Consider the following 19261-nt stretch of genomic DNA (forward strand, 5'->3'; position numbering starts at 1 on the left):
AATCATAGATGTCTGAAAAGGAGCCATGAACAACTACAAGATGTCTCCAGCTTTCTTCAAGGAATGCATGCCCCAATCAGAAACCAAAAGGAGACGGATCTAATCTGATGCTAAATACTTACATCTTCAGTCCAGTCGTCTGTTGTCCACTCTTCCACAGAATTCTTCCAGGTTCCTGTTGACAATAATCATAGCTTATATCACAAAGCCAAATACTATCTTACTGCAAATAATTCTCTGTTGTATCCTGCACAAGATGTGTCATGTATCTCATTAGTAATTTAGTTTACAATCCAAGAAATATGAAGCTCCTGATCTATTCTCAGTAAAATGTCATGTTCTCATATACCAACTTAGCTAGGTACTATCCACATAAACTCAAAGCAATTTCTCAAACTGATCTTGCATCAGTGTAGATCATATTCAAGCAATTCTGCCATAAGTACGAACATAGCACAAATACACACAATGAGATCTTTATGATATATAAAACTTAGAACAAAATTATGAAGTGGTCTGCCTTGGACCCTAATTTCATGTAGATTACAGAGTTTCTGAATTTATACAAGCATGCTTTTTATAAGATATTTATTCCATTCAATGGTTTTCTAACAGATCCCCAGCAAAGGTTTGTCCTGTTCACGTGAAGTATGATGCTATAACTCCTGATTACGTACAAAGGATCTGCTCAAACAATTGTTACAGAACAAACATCTATCAAATAATTAAGTGCTTTAAAAAGAAAACATTTGTGGTGGCATCTGGATGGCTCATTTCTCTAAACCTCTGTCTTCAGCTCAGGTCATGATCCCAGAGTCCTGGGATCAAGCCCCAAATCGGGCTCCATGCTCAGCAGAGAGTCTGCTTCCCCCTCTCCCTCTGTCCCTTCCCCTACTCCTTTCTCTCTCACTCTCAAATAAATTAATAAAATCTTTAAAATTTTTTTTAAAGATTAAAAAAAAAAATTGTGCCCAGAAATGCTGACTTTAGTATTCAGAGATCCTGTAGAAGTACAGGACCATTATTTTAAACTATACATGCAAATACACACCCAGAGAAAATGGTTTTAAAAGAAAATATACCAAGATATCAACTATAATTACCCCCAGGAAGTAAGACTGTCAATGTTTTCATTCCTTCCAACAGGAAGAAATGAGCTGAGCATCTGACCTACAATGAGGTCTGTGTGTAGAGAGGACAAAAGGAAGAGAAGGGAACACTCTTGAGAAAAAAAGGCAGGTAACCAGATCTCATCTCCTTGGAATCAGGTCAATAACCTAATAACCAACTGCCTCATAAATAGATGTTATTACCTAGGAGTAGAGTCCTTCTCTATGGAATCTTTTGATTGGATGTCCCTAGTTTAGGCTGGTTATGGCAAACACAGAATTGATGCATTTATGCAGTATGGCTCCCTATAAAATAACACCTACGATATGCTACTACTTGGGAGATTTTTTTAAACCAGAGAAAACTCCCTGCTGTGAGAAACCTATACACATTACTGGTAGACTTCATCTATTATTGTGGATCATAGGGCATATATATTATAGGAAGGAAGAGGAGCAATACAGGCACTCATTGTTCTTCCCTGCCTCTCAACTGCATGTATCCTTGAAATGACTATAAAGATTCACCGAGAAAGATCTAAATTGACAATCTGATCCTTTGTACTGGTTTACTCATCATACCTTTTTTTTTTTTTTTTAATTTTATTTATTTGACAGAGAGATAGAGCACAAGTAGGTAGAGAGGCAGGCAGAGGGAGAGGGAGAAGCAGGCTCTCCACTGAGCAGGGAGCCTGATGTGGGACTCGATCCCAGGACCTCGGGATCATAACCTGAGCCAAAGGCAGCCGCTTAACCGACTGAGCCACCCAGGAGCCCCCTCATCATACCTTTTAGTGGTTTCCATAATTTTTCCATAAACATCATAAAACAAATATCCCAAAACATCTCTCTGAATTAAAATATTTTCTTAAAACTAGAAAAAAGTTATAGCCTAAGTGAAAAAACAAAACGTGCAATTAGTCCCAGTCGGCAATCAGTACTGAAAACTTGTTCTCTAAGACCTCTGCACAGGCTTCTTGGAGATCACCCTGTACACAAAGCTTATAAATGTAAGGCAAGCCATGTACATACTCTCCACTCTTATATTCCTTCTACAATGTGATTTTCTTCTAGGTACTAATAATACATAATCTCCAATCTTTGAATATATCTCCTTCGAAACTTCTGTAAGTAAATTTATAGTTTTAAAAGGACACAATTAGATTAATTTAAAGGATGGACAGTACACACTGTTCTTGGTGCCACCTCCATCTAACCTACCATATGCTCACGCTGTCAAATTCATCGTAAGAGACAGTATTCTAAAGATTAACAGATTTTGGGGTGCCTGGGTGGCTCAGTCATTAAGCGTCTGCCTTCAGCTCAGGTCATGATCCCAGGGTCCTGGGATTGAGCCCCACATCAGGCTCCCTGCTCAGCGGGAGGCCTGCTTCTCCCTCTCCCACTCCCACTGCTTGTGTTACCTCTCTGTGTCTCTCTCTGCCAAATAAATAAATAAAATCTTAAAAAAAAAAAAGATTAACAAAATTTATGAAAAGCTGAGGCTCAACCTAAGCAGTTTTAGGAACATTCTAAACAAGAAACAGAAAATAGGGACACCTAGCTATCTCAGTCTGTAGAGCATGGGACTCTTGATCTTGGGGTTGTAAGTTTAAGCCCCACACTGGATGTAGAGATTACTTAAAAATAAAATCTTAAAAAAAAAAAAAAGTGTAAGTGGAAAATAGCTAGAAAGATAAAAAGAAGGGATATTCCAAAGGAGAAAAATAACAATGAAGCATTAAAAAGCCTTCTATATAATATATTAAAAGTATCCTAAAGTTTACAACATACCTTTTTTTTCCAAAAATTTTTAAGTTGTGGTAAAATACTCATAAAATTTACTCTTGTGATCATTTTTAAATGTACTCTGTGGTATTATGTTAAAGCACACTTTCATACACATGATGTAAAGAGACTGGACTAACACTTAAAGAGACAGGGGTATTTTGAAAATAATTAAAACACAAATTTAGACATGTAGAATACAGTCAGAATCTGAGTACATTTAGTAACTGGCAGAAGACCATGTATGTAGTCACAAGCAGAAGTGCAACATGGTAAAGTGGTTATGTCAGGCAACAGAGGGGATAGCCCCTTATCAGAAATCAGGGCCAACTGTTGCAGTAACCCACCCTAAACACATAGACTATAAAAATTATGAGACATTACATACAGATGAATATGGTTCGAGTCCTAATCCTATTGTAAAATATTAGAATTTTACAGTAAGACTTTGGTCTCCATTATAGACCTATAAACCTACATCTCAAACTATGGGAAAATGTCAGTAACAATTTATTTTCAGCTTATAACAAATTTGAGATGCATGCTTTACGTTCAACTTAACTTGATGTTAGCCCTCTATCAAAAGCATACATAAGGCAACAACACAGGAAAAAGGAAAACAATGAGTTAAAAACCTGTGCTGTCTTAAAGACCAATCTATAAAACACTTCTATAATCAAAAGTTGGTATTTAATCAAGTAGTTGTAAAAATACAGTTTTTATAATTATTCATCTGAGGTTTTCTTAGCTAGCCTTGATTAAAGTGGAAGATACTGTAAGCATTTTAGAAGATTTTTTCTTTTTAAAGTAAGCTCTGTGCCCAACATGCTGCTTGAACTCATGACCCCAAAATCAAGTCGCATGCTCTGCAGATTGAGCCAGCTAGGCTCCCCCATTTTAGTAGATTTGTAACTAAGGGAATTTTTTAATTGAAACAACAATACCTTTGAGTCCATAAAAATTTTTGTTTGGCAGATCCTGAGCTACAATATGAACATTTGATGCCAGTTCTGCAGATCAATGTACAAGGGAAGGTCTTAACATATTAATGAAGGTATTCATCAAGAGAGAAAAAGGTCAGCAACTTAAATAAAGTAAAGCGTCAAAGCTATGTCTATGCTGTGCATCAGAGAAGAAATGTTCCTGCAGTCCATATTTGACAGCCCACTGTGACTTAACTATAAATCTTATTATTAGCCAGATGGCCTTTGAACATGCAACTGCATCAACTACCCTTGTTCACATTCCCATGTTCATCAAACTCCCTTCCCACTTGTCAAGAGCATTCTAATGTTTAACAAGTTATGTTTAGTATGTTTAAATTTAATAAATTAGCATTCTGACTACCCTTCAGTCTTTCTATTTTGGTTAATGGAGGTCTGCCTCTAAGGAATGGATTTATTATCCTGTCAAAAGTCAGGTTTCTGAGCCTATAATTATGGCTGAGGGCCATGCTTGGAACTCTGTGTTTTCAACAAGACAATGCCACTCTATGACCCCCCCTAGAGAAATACCCAGGCTCTATCAACAGAATCCTTTAACTGCATTAAACACGTTTGCTTAATTTTTAGCAAGGAATCGGCTACTCTAAATGAGAATGAGCAGAAGGAGGGGGAAGAGATAGACACAAGACAGAACAGGAGGCAGAATGAGAAAAAAGAAAAGTAACAGTTAATCAACTAATTCAACATTGTTTCAATACCTGATTTCAAAATCAATAAAGGTTACGAATAAAGCTGCTTTAGGGGCACCTGGGTGGCTCAGTCATTAAGCGTCTGCCTTCGGCTCAGGTCATGATATCAGGGTCCTGGGATTGAGCTCCTCATCAGGGAGCCTGCTTCTCCCTCTCCCACTCCCCCTGCTTGGGTTCCCTTTCTCGCTGTGTCTGTCGAATGAATAAATAAACATCTTTAAAATAAATAAATAAAGCTGCTTTACATTCTGTGCAGGTTTTTGTGTGACTATGTTTTCATTCCTCTTCAATAAAAAACAAGGGTTGGGGCGCCTGGGTGGCTCAGTCGTTAAGCGTCTGCCTTCGGCTTAGGTCATGATCCCAGGATCCTGGGATCAAGCCCCCATCGGGCTCCCTGCTCCATGGGAAGCCTGCTTCTTCCTCTCCCACTCCCCCTGCTTCTGTTCCTGCTCTGTCAAATAAAAAAAATCTTTAAAAACAAAAACAAGGGTTGGGATTGTAAGACTATATCGTGAATGTATGCTTTCACACCAGGAGTTCCGGTTATTCTGCCACCTTCATTAATACTTAGTACTGTCAGTTTCCTTCTACAGCCATTTTTGTTTTGATTTTGTTTTTTTTTTAAGTAACTTCTACACCCAACGTAAGTCTTGAACCTACAACCCCAAGATCAAGAGTCGCATGCTCTACTGACTGAGCCAGTCGACCCTCTAAAGCCATTTTTATGAATGAAAAGTGACAACCTATTATGGTTTTAATTTGTATTTCTCCTACAACCAATGATAATGAGCACATTTCCATCTTCCTCTTTGAAGTATATGTTCAAATTTTTTGCTCATTTTTTATTAACTTTTTATTTTGAAATAACTACAGATTGACTAGAAGTTATCCATCATCCTAATGATTACATGCCCCATAACTATAGTACAATAATCAAAAAAACTGGCATAGATACAAAGTGTGTGTATAGTTCTAGGTCATCTTTTTATTTTGGTAAAATACACTTAAAATTACTTGGTTTTTTTTTTTGGCAAAAAACTTACCATGTTAACCCTTCGTAAGTGCAGAATGCATTACCATTAAATATATTCACAACGTTATACAAACCAACACCACTACCCATTTCCACAACTTTTTCATTTTTTGTTCATTTTTAATTGCTCATTTATTTTATTGGGTTGCTTGTTTTCTTATGAGTTGTAAGAATTCTTTATATATTCTATATGCAAATCCCTTTTCAAATGGGGGTTTGGGGTGCCTGGCTGGCTTAGTCGGTAGAGCATGTGGCTCTTGATCTCTGGGTTGCAGGTTCAAGCCCCATGTTGGGTGGAGAGATTAACATAAAAGGGGCGCCTGGGTGGTTCAGTCGTTAAGCGGCTGCCTTCGGCTCAGGTCATGATCCCAGAGTCCTGGGATCGAGCCCCACATCGGGCTCCCTGCTCAGCGGGAAGCCTGCTTCTCCCTCTCCCACTCCCCCCTGCTTGTGTTCCCTCTCTTGCTGTGTTTCTCTCTGTCAAATAAATAAATAAAATCTTTAAAAATAATAAAATAAAAAATGGGAGTTTTATAAATATTTCCTCCTCAACTATGCCTTCTCCTTTCAACTTATTTTCTTCTCAAGAACGAAGTTTTTGGGCGCCTGGGTGGCTCAGTCATTTAAGCGTCTGCCTTTAGCTCAGGTCGTGATCCCAGGGTCCTGGGATCGAGCCCCACATGGGGCTCCCTGCTCAGCGGAGAGCCTGCTTCTCCCTCTCCCACTGCCTGCCGCTCTATCTGTGCTCTCTCTGTCAAATAAAATCTTTAAAAAAAAAAAAAACCAAGTTTTTGTTTTATAACTTGTGCTTACTGTGTCCTATATAAGAAATCTTGCCTAACCCAAGGTGGCATAAGATTTGCCCCTGTATTTTCTTTAGAAGTTATCTTTTCAGGTTTCACATTTAGAACTATTACCTACTTGATTTTATTTTTTTTGTGTAGCACAGTATAATAAATACCATTGAAGTGCCTTGAAACTGTTGTCCTAAGTCAATTAATTAGCCATATATCTATGGGTTTATTGCTAGATTTGCTATTACATAACCGATCAGTCTCAATGCTTTTGCCAAATCCACAGATTATTGTAGCTTTAACTTTTTAAGGGGCACCTGGGTGGCTCAGTTGATTAGGCGTCCAACTCTTGGTTTCCGCTCAGGTCATGATCTCAGGGTCATGAGTTCACACCCCATGTTGGGCTCCATGCTGGATGAGGAGCCTACTTAAGATCCCCGCCCCCCCCAAAAAAGATTCTCTCTCTCTCCCTCTGCTCCTCTCCCCTCCACCCCCAAAGAAAGAAACAAACTTATGAAATCAAGGCGTATGATCTAAACGTTGTTATTCTTTTTCAAAATTCTTTGGGCTATGCCAGTTCCTGTATTTGCCTATAAAAATTTATTTATTTTTAACATTTTATTTGACAGAGAGAGACAAAGTGAGAGAAAGAACACAAGCAAGAGGAGAGGGAGAAGCAGGCTTCCCGCCAAGCAGGGAGCCCAATGTGGGGCTGGATCCCAGGACCCTGGGACCATGACCTGACCTGAAGGCAGATGCTTAACTGACTGAGCCACCCAGCTGCCCCTAAATAAAATGTTTTTTTAAAAAAATAAATTTTGGGGGCACCTGGGTGTTTCAGTTGTTAAGCGTCTGCCTTCAGCTCAAGTCATAGTCCCAGGGTTGGGCTCCCTGCTCGGTGGGAAGCCTGTTTCTCCCTCTCCTGCTCCCCCTGCTTGTGTTCCTTCTCTCGCTCTCTCTCTCTCTGTGTCAAATAAATAAATAAAATCCTAAAAAAACAAAACAGAAACATTTTATTTATTTGCGAGAGAGAGAAAGCGCGCATGCGTGCATAAGCGGGGGTGGGGGGGGCACCAGACAGGGGGACAAGTAGACTCCACACTGAGCAAGGAGTGCAATGTGGGACTCCATCCCAGGACCCTGGGATCATGCCCTGACCTGAAGGCAGATGCTTGACTGACTGAGCCACCCAGGCATCTCTTCTATAAAGACTTTAAAATCAAGTTAATTTACACAACAATAATCTGCTAGGTTTTTTTTTTTTTAAGTATTTATTCGAGAGAGAAAAAGAGAGCATGCACAAGTGGGAGAGGGGCAGAGAGAAGCTGACTCCCCACTGTGCAGAGAGCCAGATGCCCGACTGAGCTTAAGGCACCCCTGCTAGGATTTTGATTCAACTTGTACTTCACCTAAACACCAATTTGAGAAAAAGTAACTTTTTAATAATATACTGAATGATCCAGTTCATAAACACTGACTATCTTTCCCCTTTGTTGGGTCTTGATTATTTCTCATCAAGATGCATAATTTTCAACATACAAATACTGCACACATTTTAAGTATTTCATGTTTTTATAATACTGTAAATAATACTTTTTTTCCTTTTTAATTCTCATTTGCAATTGTTCATTGCTAGTAGAGAAACACAGTCTTGATTTTAGGGGTGGTCACAGAAGTATATGCATTTGTTCGACCTCACCTACTTGTACCCCTTAAAAAGGATAAATATTATTGCCTATAAAATTTATCTCAATAAACCTGACATTTTAAAAAACTAGCAAGATAAATTTTCACAAAGTGGAGGACCATGAATTAGTATGTCCAAAGAGTCAGTAAAAACTAAGTTTCACAACAATGAGAGTTGAAATATATAAAAATATATAAAAATGGTATCTTTCCATTTATTGAAACTTTTGATTACATATTTTAAATATAAGATTTAACATTTTCATAGGTAGAAGTCTTATCATCTTGCTCAACATTACACTTCTTCCTAAGCATTTTATGTTTTTGAGGCTCCTAATTTTTTTCCATTTTCTCTTTGTTGATGGTTTATAGAATATATCTTCTATTGAACTTCTACCTAGCACCTTTTAAAACTCCCTTATTAACTTTAATATTTTATCTAGATTTTTATATCACTGCCAGGAATGAAAGGTTCTTCCTGTCTTTCTAAACCTTCTGACTTTTTTCATTCTTTACTGTAATGATTACAACCTCTAGTGTATTGTCATATAGAAATAGTAAGAGTAAACTCCTTTATCTTGTTCCAGAGAAAAAATATACAACACATCACCATTAACCGTAACACTTGCTTTAAGTTTTGTTGATATCCCCTACCTGATTAAGGAAATTTCCTTGTATTCCAGATTTGCCAATTTTTTAAAAAGTCAGAAATGGATGTTGGGTTTTGTCTGAAATGCTAAGAATTTTCAGCTTTACTCAACGTATGAATAATACTTATGTTACTGAGATATAATTTATACAGCATAAAATCCACTCTTTTAAAGCACACAACTGAGCAGTGTTTAGTATATTCACAAGTTGTACAACAATCATGACTATCTATTCGAGAATATTTTCGTCACTCCCAAGAAGAAATCTTGAACCGATTAGTAGTCACTCCCCATTTTTCCCAAACATTCCCAACCGTATGCAACCAATAGTCTACTTCTATGTATCTGCCTGATCTGGATATTTCATACAAATGAAATCACACAATATTAAGTATGTGGTCCTTTATGACTAGCTTCTTTCACTCAGCATGTTTTTAAGATTCATCCAGTTACAGCACGCATTAGCACTTCCTTTTTATAGAATGAATATTCCACTGTATGGATCATATACCACATTTTACTCAACCATTCACCCACTGAGGGACATCTGATTTGTTTCCATGTTTTGGCTAATATGAATTATGCTTCTATGAACACTTGTACACAAGGTTTTACATAAAGCTAGGTCCTCCATTCCCTTGAGTATGTATCTGGGAGGTGACTGGTTTTTTAATGTTAAAGAAACTTGACTACCAAGAATACATTTAGGGGTGCCTAGGTGGCTCAGATGGTTAAGCGTCTGCCTTCGGCTCAGGTCATGATCCCAGTGAGCCCCACGTCTGGCTCCTGGCTCAGCAGGGAGCCTGCTTCTCTCTCTCCCTCTGCCTCTCCCCTGTTCATGCTCTCTCTCTCTCTCTGGATCTATCTGTCTCAAATGAATAAATAAAATCTTTTAAAAAAAGAATGCATTTAAAATGGCCATGATGTATTATCCTTTTTTATCTTACTGAATGGTTTTCCAATATCTTGGCTTAAGACTTTTACATCTGTGTTGAAGAGACTAACCTGTAATTTCAAATGTTAGCACAAAATTTATTGACATGAAGTATCTTACAATCTTCTAATATCTGATATTATAATTGTAATTATAATTATATTAAAATATAAATTATATAGAATACATATTACAATTATAATTAATATCAATATCCTTTTTTTCATTCCTATAACCAATTATGTATGCTCTTCTTCACTTCATCAGTCTCCGAGTAACCTTACCAATTTTACTAGTCTTTTCAAATTACCATTTTTATAACTTTTGTTGATCCTCTCTATATTATCTTTGATTTCTAGTTCATTGATTATGTTTCTGTGGTGCTGACACAGTTCTGTTTTTTGACCAGGATAGATATTATATGGATGTTTCCTTTTAGATTATTTATTGAACTATAATTTTATATTTGTGGTTAGAATTCATGAATTGTCAAAACAGGTTTTTATAAATATAAATGCAATAGTTAATATCTATATTATCATGAAAAAAATTCTAGGAGCTCTATTAAATAAACACACCAATTAACAAGTATTTATCCATGAATTTCCAAAACAAAACTATCCAAAAACATCAGGATCCAGAAAAAATCTGCAGAAGCACTTGGTGCCCAAACCTACCTATCACCCACCACTTTATCTGGCCAAATTTATGTCCACCATCAGGAACGGTACTTCCCAGTAACAAGTCTTCCCCTGAGAAATGATATATATACACTGATATTTGAGTGTGATTTTGTACTGATTTACACAGATTAATTAAAGGCTCTCCCTCAAAGTGAGGAAGAAAAAAATCAAATACCTGATGGTCAATGAGATTTTTAAGTGAGACTTTGGAGGGAAGAACCAACTAATAGTCTCAGAGGTAGGACAGCGGCCTGTTTTTCATTCTTCTCCATGCGCACACCTTTATATGTTAAAGACTCAAACATTTAAAACACATCTTTGACAACAGACACTTACCAGTTCCCTCATCTGCACCATTCTGAGTAGCTTCCCAAACTACTGGCTTTGTAACACACCCATCTATAGGTGGAGAATCTGAATAGTCCGCAGGATTAAATGTCCTTAGGTTTGAAAAAAATAAAGAATTTAAGGCAAAGGCAACAATTACCAAAGTCACAAAATCAACCATACATCATCTTCCCCCCCACGCAAAAAAACCCTGTCCCTTCTAAAAGCCATTATAAGAAATTTCACCCTCCTTCTCCTATTTAATTATAGCTAATTCTTCTGGCCATCAGGATGCAGATCTTCTAAAAAGCAGTGATTTACTAGGGATCTTCCATACACTCCAGTATGATGCCCTTACTTCCCTAAATTGCTGCCCTCTGCATCCTAAAGCAGATGTACACAACTATAACTGTATTAGGAAGAATAAGGGCTCTAATGGAAAGCCCTAAAAACTAAGGCCAGACTTAAACACACAGTCTTTCTTCCCAAGTCAGAATCCAGATTCTTTTTGTATAGCAATGGTAGATCTAAAGACAATGTTTCATTTAGGTTTTTTTTTTTCCATTAAAATTCTAAACACCCATGATTCAGAAGTCTAACCAAAGCCCAATCAACACTATCTCTAAAATTTTCAGAACAGAATTTTAAAATTTCTTTCAGCTTTATTGAGATTATCATTGACAAAAAAAATCATTAAAGAATATTTTTGAAAGTAAACTGCAAAATCTACTAAACAGTCTAAAGCTACTGAGCTGGGCACATACAGTATGTTTAAGTGTTCCAGCCAGTTTGCCCCCTATGTATTCATCCTTCCTCCATCCACAATGAGCTCATGCAAGAAACTGAAATGGCAAGAGGTATCACTGAAGTCAGCAAACACCTCCTTGACCCCGCCCCCCAGTGCTGCCCTGGAGCTAGGAAGGGACAAAAGGGTTTTGCTGGAACCAATTCCCTTCCTGACTGTCATCTACAGATGGCTTCTACAAGAAGCTTAAAACTTTGCCTATTCCTAAAATTCCAGGGGAAGTTAATGTATTAGAAGCAGCAAAAGGTGAAAGAATAATCAGAAATTATGGAATAAACAACAGATTATATTACCTATGGGGGGAAAAAACTATCACTTTTACATACATAAACATTGCATTTACTCATCATTCAAAGAAAATTGCTGTTATTTATCAACTTAACTCTTAGGCAGTGGTTTTCAACTAGGGGTGATTGTGCACCTCCCTCCCAAGGAACATGTCTGGCAGTATCTGAAGACTTTTTTGATTATTACAACTTGAGAAGGGGTGCTACTGACATCTAGTAGGGAGAAGCCAGGGATGTTGCCAAACATCCTACAATGTAAAGGATACCCGACCACCTCAACAAACTATTATTAAATCTAAAATGTCAACAGAGCCAAGGATATAAATTCTACTCTAAAGCCCACTGCAATACAATTTTATTTGTACTATTTCATTTTTTCCACTATTTCCTCTTTTTAATATAGAATTAACATGAGACTCACCAGGATAAATAAATTGGGTACAGGACAAAGGAAGAAAAACATTGGCAGTAATAACTAGAGAGGGTAGTAACTATAAAAATAGGATGGCTCAGACTTACCCCATGCCTTGTGTTGAGAATCTTCCTGCCCCTCTACCTCTTCCACGTCCAAATCCTTGAAAAGAAAACAGTACTGTTAAATAGTATTTATGTGCTCCACAATTATAATTCTACCAACTTCATTCTCTTATGCACCCACCTACACACCACTGTCATTGTTCCTAACAACACCAACATTCCCATCCAGCACACCCAATCTGCCAGTCCCTACTCACACAACTATACAGGCAGTTACTGGTATTAAAGGACAGAAAGGATTTAATTCTGCTTATATACTACTTGTGATATGCAGCTGACATTACTAACTATTCTGGGGCTGCCTGGGTAGCCCAGTCGGTTAAGTATCTGACTCCTGGTTTCGGCTCAGGTCATAATCTCAGGGCTCTGGGATCAAGCCCCACATCAGGCTCCGCGCTTAGCACAGAGTCAGGTTATCTCCCTCCCCCTGCTCCTCACCCCGCAAGTCCCCTCCCCAGCTCGCCTATGCGCATGCACACTCTCCCTCAACCACATAAAATCTTTAAAAAAAAGAGAGAGAGAGAGAGATCATTTTATTCAGTGACTCTCCAGGTTTCCTTAACATCCCAAACTGTGAAATAAAGACCTAAATGCAAGAGCTGTAACTATACAACTCTTACAGAAAATACAGAGCAATAGCTTCATGACACTGAATTAGTAAAGATTTTTTTAAGAACTTTTTTTTAAATCTTTTATAAAAAAAATTCTTATTTATTTGACAGAGAGAGAGAGAGAGACAGTGAGAGAGGGAACACAAGAAAGCAGGGGGAGTGGGAGAGGGAGAAGCAGGCTCCCCGTCAAGCAGGGAGCCCGATGCGGGGCTCGATCCCAGGACCCTGGGACCATGACCTGAGCTGAGGACAGACGCTTAATGACTGAGCCACCCAGGCACCCCAGTAATGATTTTTTTTTTTTTTTAATAAGACACCAAAGACACGGGCAAAACAGACATTAGATTTGTGCATCAAAGACACAAAAGGGCACCTGGGTGGCTCAGTCAGTTAAGTGTCTGCCTTCAGCTCACGTCATGATTTCAGGGTCCATCAGGCTCCCTGCTCAGTGGGGACTCTGCCTCTCCTTCTGCCCCTACCCACCCCCACTTGTGCTCCCTCTCTCTCTCGAAAAATAAATAAAATCTTTGGAGGGAAAAAAATACTAGCTCACTCAGTAGAGCATACAACTCTTGATCTCAGGGTTGTAAGCTTGAGTCCCACGTTGGGTGTAGAGATTACTTAAAAATAAAATCTTAAAAAAAAAAAAGAGGGGTGCCTGGGTGGCTCAGTCATTAAATGTCTGCCTTCAGCTCAGGTCGTGATCCCGGGGTCCTGGGATCGAGCCCCGCATCAAGCTCCCTGCTCAGCAGGAAGTCTGCTTCTCCCTCTCCCACTCCCCCTGCTTGTGTTCCCTCTCTCGCTGCGTTTCTGTCAAATAAATAAAATCTTTAAAGAGAAATAAGAAATTAAAAAATAAAGATATGAGGTACGTGGGTGGCTCACTCATATGAACTATATGGTATATGAATTATATTTCAAGAAGTTATTTTTGCTCTAAAGTTACCAATGAAGAAAGCAAGAGAAACAACACAACTGCCCTTGATAGGTGGACTCAAAATACCCCTTGTAAGAAAAGAAAATTCATTTCAAAATCATACAAGTGACAAATGGCACTTACAGTGGTTAAATATTAAAAAAACAGTGGCAGGATTTTAAAGGGGGATTCTGCTCAGAAATTATTAAACAAACTTGGAATACTTGAGCTGGAAAGCAAGATGTTCATTAGAAAGAGAAAAAGGAATATATACAAGAAGCACGTAGCCTAGGGCAAAAATTGAAGAAATCTTGCAAGTACCCTAGAAAAAGTATCAACTACATATATATGTATGTCTCCAAAGATCAAAAGCTGCTGACGTAAATACTGATCACAAACATGCCAAATATCGTAGGTAGATTTTAAAAAGTCAAATCAATTATTCCCATAAATTTTTGCAAGATAACGAAACTGTTCTTCCCTATTTACCTGCCTAGTAACGCTATCAGTAACATTGTTTTCTGTGTATATACAATTTTCCTACATTCTTATCTGGTACAAATAGCTATTTCTATCTAATAGCTCATAATAAAGACTTGGGGTCTTTTAATTTTAAAAACAAAAACACAAGACTAAGTGGCTTCAAAAAATAAAGAAAATTTAAAAATAAATAAAATTTAAAAAAAAACACAAGACTAAAGAATATTATCATAAAGAATAAACCAATATTATGATACATGCTATCTTTTCCCCTAGAGATCTCTCTAGGAACTCTGCACCACATCTTTGTTGCATGACTGCTCAAGTTTTCAGTTGTTTAATATTTATGTTTTCTATACTAAGAGGCTGAATAGAAAAGTTGCTCATTTCCCTTGAAAAAGCCGTAACACAGAAAACAGGCAATTGTCTCTAGTGGAGGCAGACCCTAAATGCAGACATTCCCCACCCACCCAGGGCCCAACATGCGTGACCTAAATAGAAGCAAGTAGGGACAGTGATCCTAATCTAAGATGACGGAAAGCAATCCCTCTCCGTCATCCCCACAACACTGTATGGAGAGCTTTCCCACGGACAAATGTGCCAGAAACTGTTTGATCCTGAATTTATTACTGCACGCTCTGAGTCATGATATGAAACATCTTTAAGGTCCTGACTAGTACTAAGGCTTTTTGTATAGACAAAAGTTCCCAAATTTGCATGACTGGTTCATCATAAAAACAGTTGCCATGCTGACTATGAGCTGCCTCCATGACCAGAGAACTATTCAGCCTATACCAAGAGTAGGGCATCTCTGGGGCCCGCCGGGCTCAGAGACTTGGGAGTCAAGCAAGTTCTGCCTTTCTGTCCCTAGGTTAGAGTATATTCTCAGACAGGAATATGCCTTTCCAACCCTAAAGCAGCATAAACAAGTTAAATGACAATAGCAAAATCTCCCTGGGATTCAGCGAGGAATAAAGCTTAGAATCCACCCTCATATCCCATTTATTAGCTTGTCCTTAGCAAATAACTCTGATTCTGAATGTGTTAGAGGGGCACCTGGGTGGCTGAGTCATCGGAGCAACCAACTCTTGATTTCAGCTCACATCATCAGGGTCATGAGATTGAGCCCCAGATCAAGCGCTGTGCTCAGCAGGGAGTCTCCTTTAAATTCTCCCTCCCTATCCCTCCGCCTGCTCCCTGTCCCGTGCTCCCAGCACTCTGTGCTAAGCACAGAGCCTGACATGGTGCTCAATCCCACTACCCTGAGATCATGATCTGGGCCAAAATCAAGAGTCAGACGCTTAACTGACTGAGCCATCCAGGCACCTCAATAAATAAATCACTTAAAAAAAAAAAAAAACCCATAAATGTATTATGGTAAATGTTGCAAGAATTAATGGACTCTAAAACTAGTAAATAAAAGTCTGATTTTTTTTTTAAAGGATATTTAGGGAGACGCAAAATGCCAGGCCTACAGGGGAGCGTGTGGGACGCCACGAATTCCGTTTGGAAGCATCTTGGAGCTCGCAGAGTAGACACCATGAGCAAAGCTCACCCTACCGAGTTGAAAAAATTTATGGACAAGAAATTGTCATTGAAATTAAATGGTGGCAGACATGTCCAAGGAATATTGCGGGGGTTCGACCCGTTCATGAATCTTGTGACAGATGAATGTGTGGAGATGGCAACTAGTGGGCAACAGAACAATACTGGAATAGTGGTAATACGAGGAAATAGTATCATCATGTTAGAAGCCTTGGAGTGACTATAAACAATGGGTGTGTTCATCAGAAGAAATCAACTGCTTCCACATGTCCCCTCCATAGTACCTGTTTTACTACAATATAAAAATCAGGTCGTGTGCATTTTCATATTGAACTTTTTTGTTAAATAAACTTTAATAGTAAAAAATAGTTTTTTAAAAAAGTTTTTAATAATAAAAAACTTTTAATAGTAAAAAAAAAAAAGAAAAAGGATATTTAGGAAATACTCCTCTGAGCTGGTTGCCCAACCCCTGTGGCGCTTCACCCCCCTCTGCCACTAGCTGAAGGTGTTAGTACACTGAAAAGCCATACCCTGGATGCCATGCATCCTGCTTGGCAGGGACTGATTGGGTTCCATCTCCTTCCACCCAGAACCAGGAGGAGACTGACCCCCTTTTGGACTGAGTAAGCTTCCCCTTTTTATTTATTTAAAATCAATTAATTAACATGTAGTGTATTATGTATTTCAGAGATAGAGGTCAGTGATTCATCAGTTGCATATAACACCCAGTGCTCATGACATAACATGTGCTCCTTAATGCCCATCACCCAGTTACCCCATCCCTCCACCCACCTCCCCTCCAGAAACCTCAGTTTGTTTCCTATAGTTGTCTCTCATGCTTTGTAGCCTTCTCTGATTTGATATTTTGTTTCCCTCCTTTCCTCTGTGGTGATAATTTTAGAAATTCCCAAATAGGGGGTGCCTGGGTAGCTCAGTTCCTTAAGCTTCTGCCTTTGGCTTAGGTTATGATCTCAGGGTCCTGGGAATGAGCCCCACATGCGCTCACTGCTCAGCGGGGAGTCTGCTTCTCCCTCTCCCTCTGCTCCTCCCCCACCCTTTGCTTGTGCTCTCTCTCAAATAAATAAATCTTAAAAAAAAAAAAAAAAACCACAAGTGGAAGATAATTTCTCCTAAGCCCCACTTCAGGCAGAGCTCTTCCAGATGGCTGAAGGAAAAACCCAATTCAAATTAGCTAATGCAAAATAGGCGATATTAATTTTATATAATTGGGGTAGTTTGAGGTTTAGCATTACTGAATCCAGGGGCCCTTAACACACACAAAAAACGGTATTTACATAGTCTCAGAATACTTCCCTGGAAAAGTATTTATTAATTACAAAGTGCAGGGTAGTAACTTCACAGAGGAGAAACTTGGCAGAAACTACTGTTCTTAAATAAGTAATCAAAACTAACATCACTAGTAATGGGATAAACCTGTATCATGTGCCCTTTAATGTGATGCACGGAAGTCAGTGATCCTCACTTTGTGGTATTCCTGTCAAAAGTAAGTAATAAGTTAACTATACTGGCATTAAAATAAAAGTTGAAAACACCAGATAACATTAATCTATTCATGAGAAAGCTTCTCAGACTGATATTAAAGGATATTCTATAAGAGAGTCCATACGCTTCAAAAGCATTAAGGCCATTAAAGACCAAGATTATTCCAGACTGATGAACTATTTTATATTGAAGGACACTAAAGAGACATGAGAGCTAAATACAATGTGTGATACTGGACTGGATCCTAGACCAGAATACTTTTCTGCCATAAAGAACATTACAGGATAGGGCGCCTGGGTGGCTCAGTCGATAAGCGTCTGCCTTCGTCTCAGGTCATGATCCCAGGGTCCTGGGATCAAGTCCTGAATCGGGCTTCCTGCTCAGCGGGAAGCCTGCTTCTCCCTCTCCCACTTTCCCTGCTTGTGTTCCCTCTCTCACTGTGTTTCCCTCTGTCAAATAAACAAATAAAATCTTCAAAAAAAAAAAAAAGAACATTACAGGATAACTGGAAACTTTTCAGTAAGGCCTGTAAATTGCATCAATACTTATTTCCTGATTTTATCACTGTAAGATACCTCCATAAGGGAGTATCTTTCTTTCTTAGGAGAAATACACAAAATATTAAGGGGTAAAATGGCATTATGTTGGAATTTATATTCAAAGGTTGCAGGAAAAAAAACAGTACATATAAACAATAAAACAAATAGTTAAATATCAAAATTCAGGAAATCTGAGTAAGCATTACGCAAAATTCTGTTTTATTTTATTTCAAGGTAAAATGTTAAAACTATACCCTGAGCACTTCCATGTATATTTTATATTCCCATAAGTAGTTTTTAATTATGTAAAAAAAAAAATCCAAGTTGTATTCCATGTTTACATTAGCTGCTCCTTCTACATAGACTGTTCCTACCCAGGGGCACCTGGGTGGCTCAGTCGTTAAGCGTCTGTCTTCGGCTCAGGTCATGATCCCAGGGTCCTGGGACTGAGCCCCGCATTGGGCTCCCTGCTCCACGGGAAGCCTGCTTCTCCCTCTCCCACTTCCCCTGCTTGTGTTCCCTCTCTCACTGTTTCTCTCTGTCAAATCAATAAATAAAATCTTTAATAAAAAAAAAAAAAAAAAGAGTGTTCCTACCCAGACTTTCACATGGCTTTCTTCCTCCTCAGCAACCTCCTCAGGCCACTCAATCTAAAGATGACCCTTATAAGGGCGCCTGGCTGCCTTAGTCAATAGACGCTAAGATTCCTGATCTAGGAGTTGTCAGTTCAAGCCCCACATTGGGTGTAGAGATTTATTACTAAAAAAAGTTTAAAAAGAACAAAAATAATAATAAAGAAGACCCCACTGACAGTTGATCACCATTTTCTTTTTTTTTTTTTTTAAGATTTTATTTATTTGACAGAGAGAGACACAGCGAGAGAGGGAACACAAGCAGGGGGAGTGAGAGAGGGAGAAGCAGGCTTCCCGCTGAGCAGAGAGCCCGATATGGGGCTCGAACCCAGGACCGATCATGACCTGAGCTGAAGGCAGACGCTTAACGACTGAGCCACCCAGGCGCCCCACCAATCATTTTCTTAAGTCAAATAGTGATTTTACTTGACTGTCTCTTCTCCTTTCCCACCCATATGTGAGGGACATTGCTTATTCCCAGCATTATCTGCAACAATACAATAGGTATTTAAATATTAGTTGTTGCAACATCAAAGAAATACAATTATAAGAACATATTATGAGCAACTTATCCAAACAAATTAGATAATCTGGAAGAAATGGGACGCATTCCTAGAAACATATAAACTACCAAAACTGAAACAAGAAGAAACAGAAAGCCTGAACAGACCCATAACTAGCAAGGAAATGGAAGCAGTAATCAAAAATC

General features: G+C 38.5%; 1 protein-coding gene and 1 pseudogene across 6 annotated transcripts in view; one reads left to right on the plus strand and one right to left on the minus strand.

Annotated features, from left to right (window-relative positions):
* UBAP2 (ubiquitin associated protein 2) overlaps positions 1-19261 on the minus strand; it is a 134355-nt gene that overhangs the window by 47689 nt on the left and 67405 nt on the right. For all 6 annotated transcript variants that reach the window (XM_088018871.1, XM_088018873.1, XM_088018874.1 and 3 more), the window contains 3 exons: positions 12309-12363; positions 10707-10810; positions 123-175 (listed from right to left, as the gene is read on the minus strand). In XM_088018871.1, coding sequence (XP_087874997.1) covers positions 123-175; positions 10707-10810; positions 12309-12363 — 212 coding nt within the window. The remainder of the gene's footprint in view (positions 1-122; positions 176-10706; positions 10811-12308; positions 12364-19261) is intronic.
* LOC114218220 (small nuclear ribonucleoprotein G pseudogene) lies at positions 15874-16098 on the plus strand (annotated as a pseudogene).

Source organism: Eumetopias jubatus, unplaced genomic scaffold (assembly GCF_037043125.1).
Source record: "Eumetopias jubatus isolate StellerSeaLion01/CBP00866 unplaced genomic scaffold, mEumJub1_p1.0 scaffold_15, whole genome shotgun sequence".
NCBI classification, from domain to species: Eukaryota; Metazoa; Chordata; class Mammalia; order Carnivora; family Otariidae; genus Eumetopias; species Eumetopias jubatus.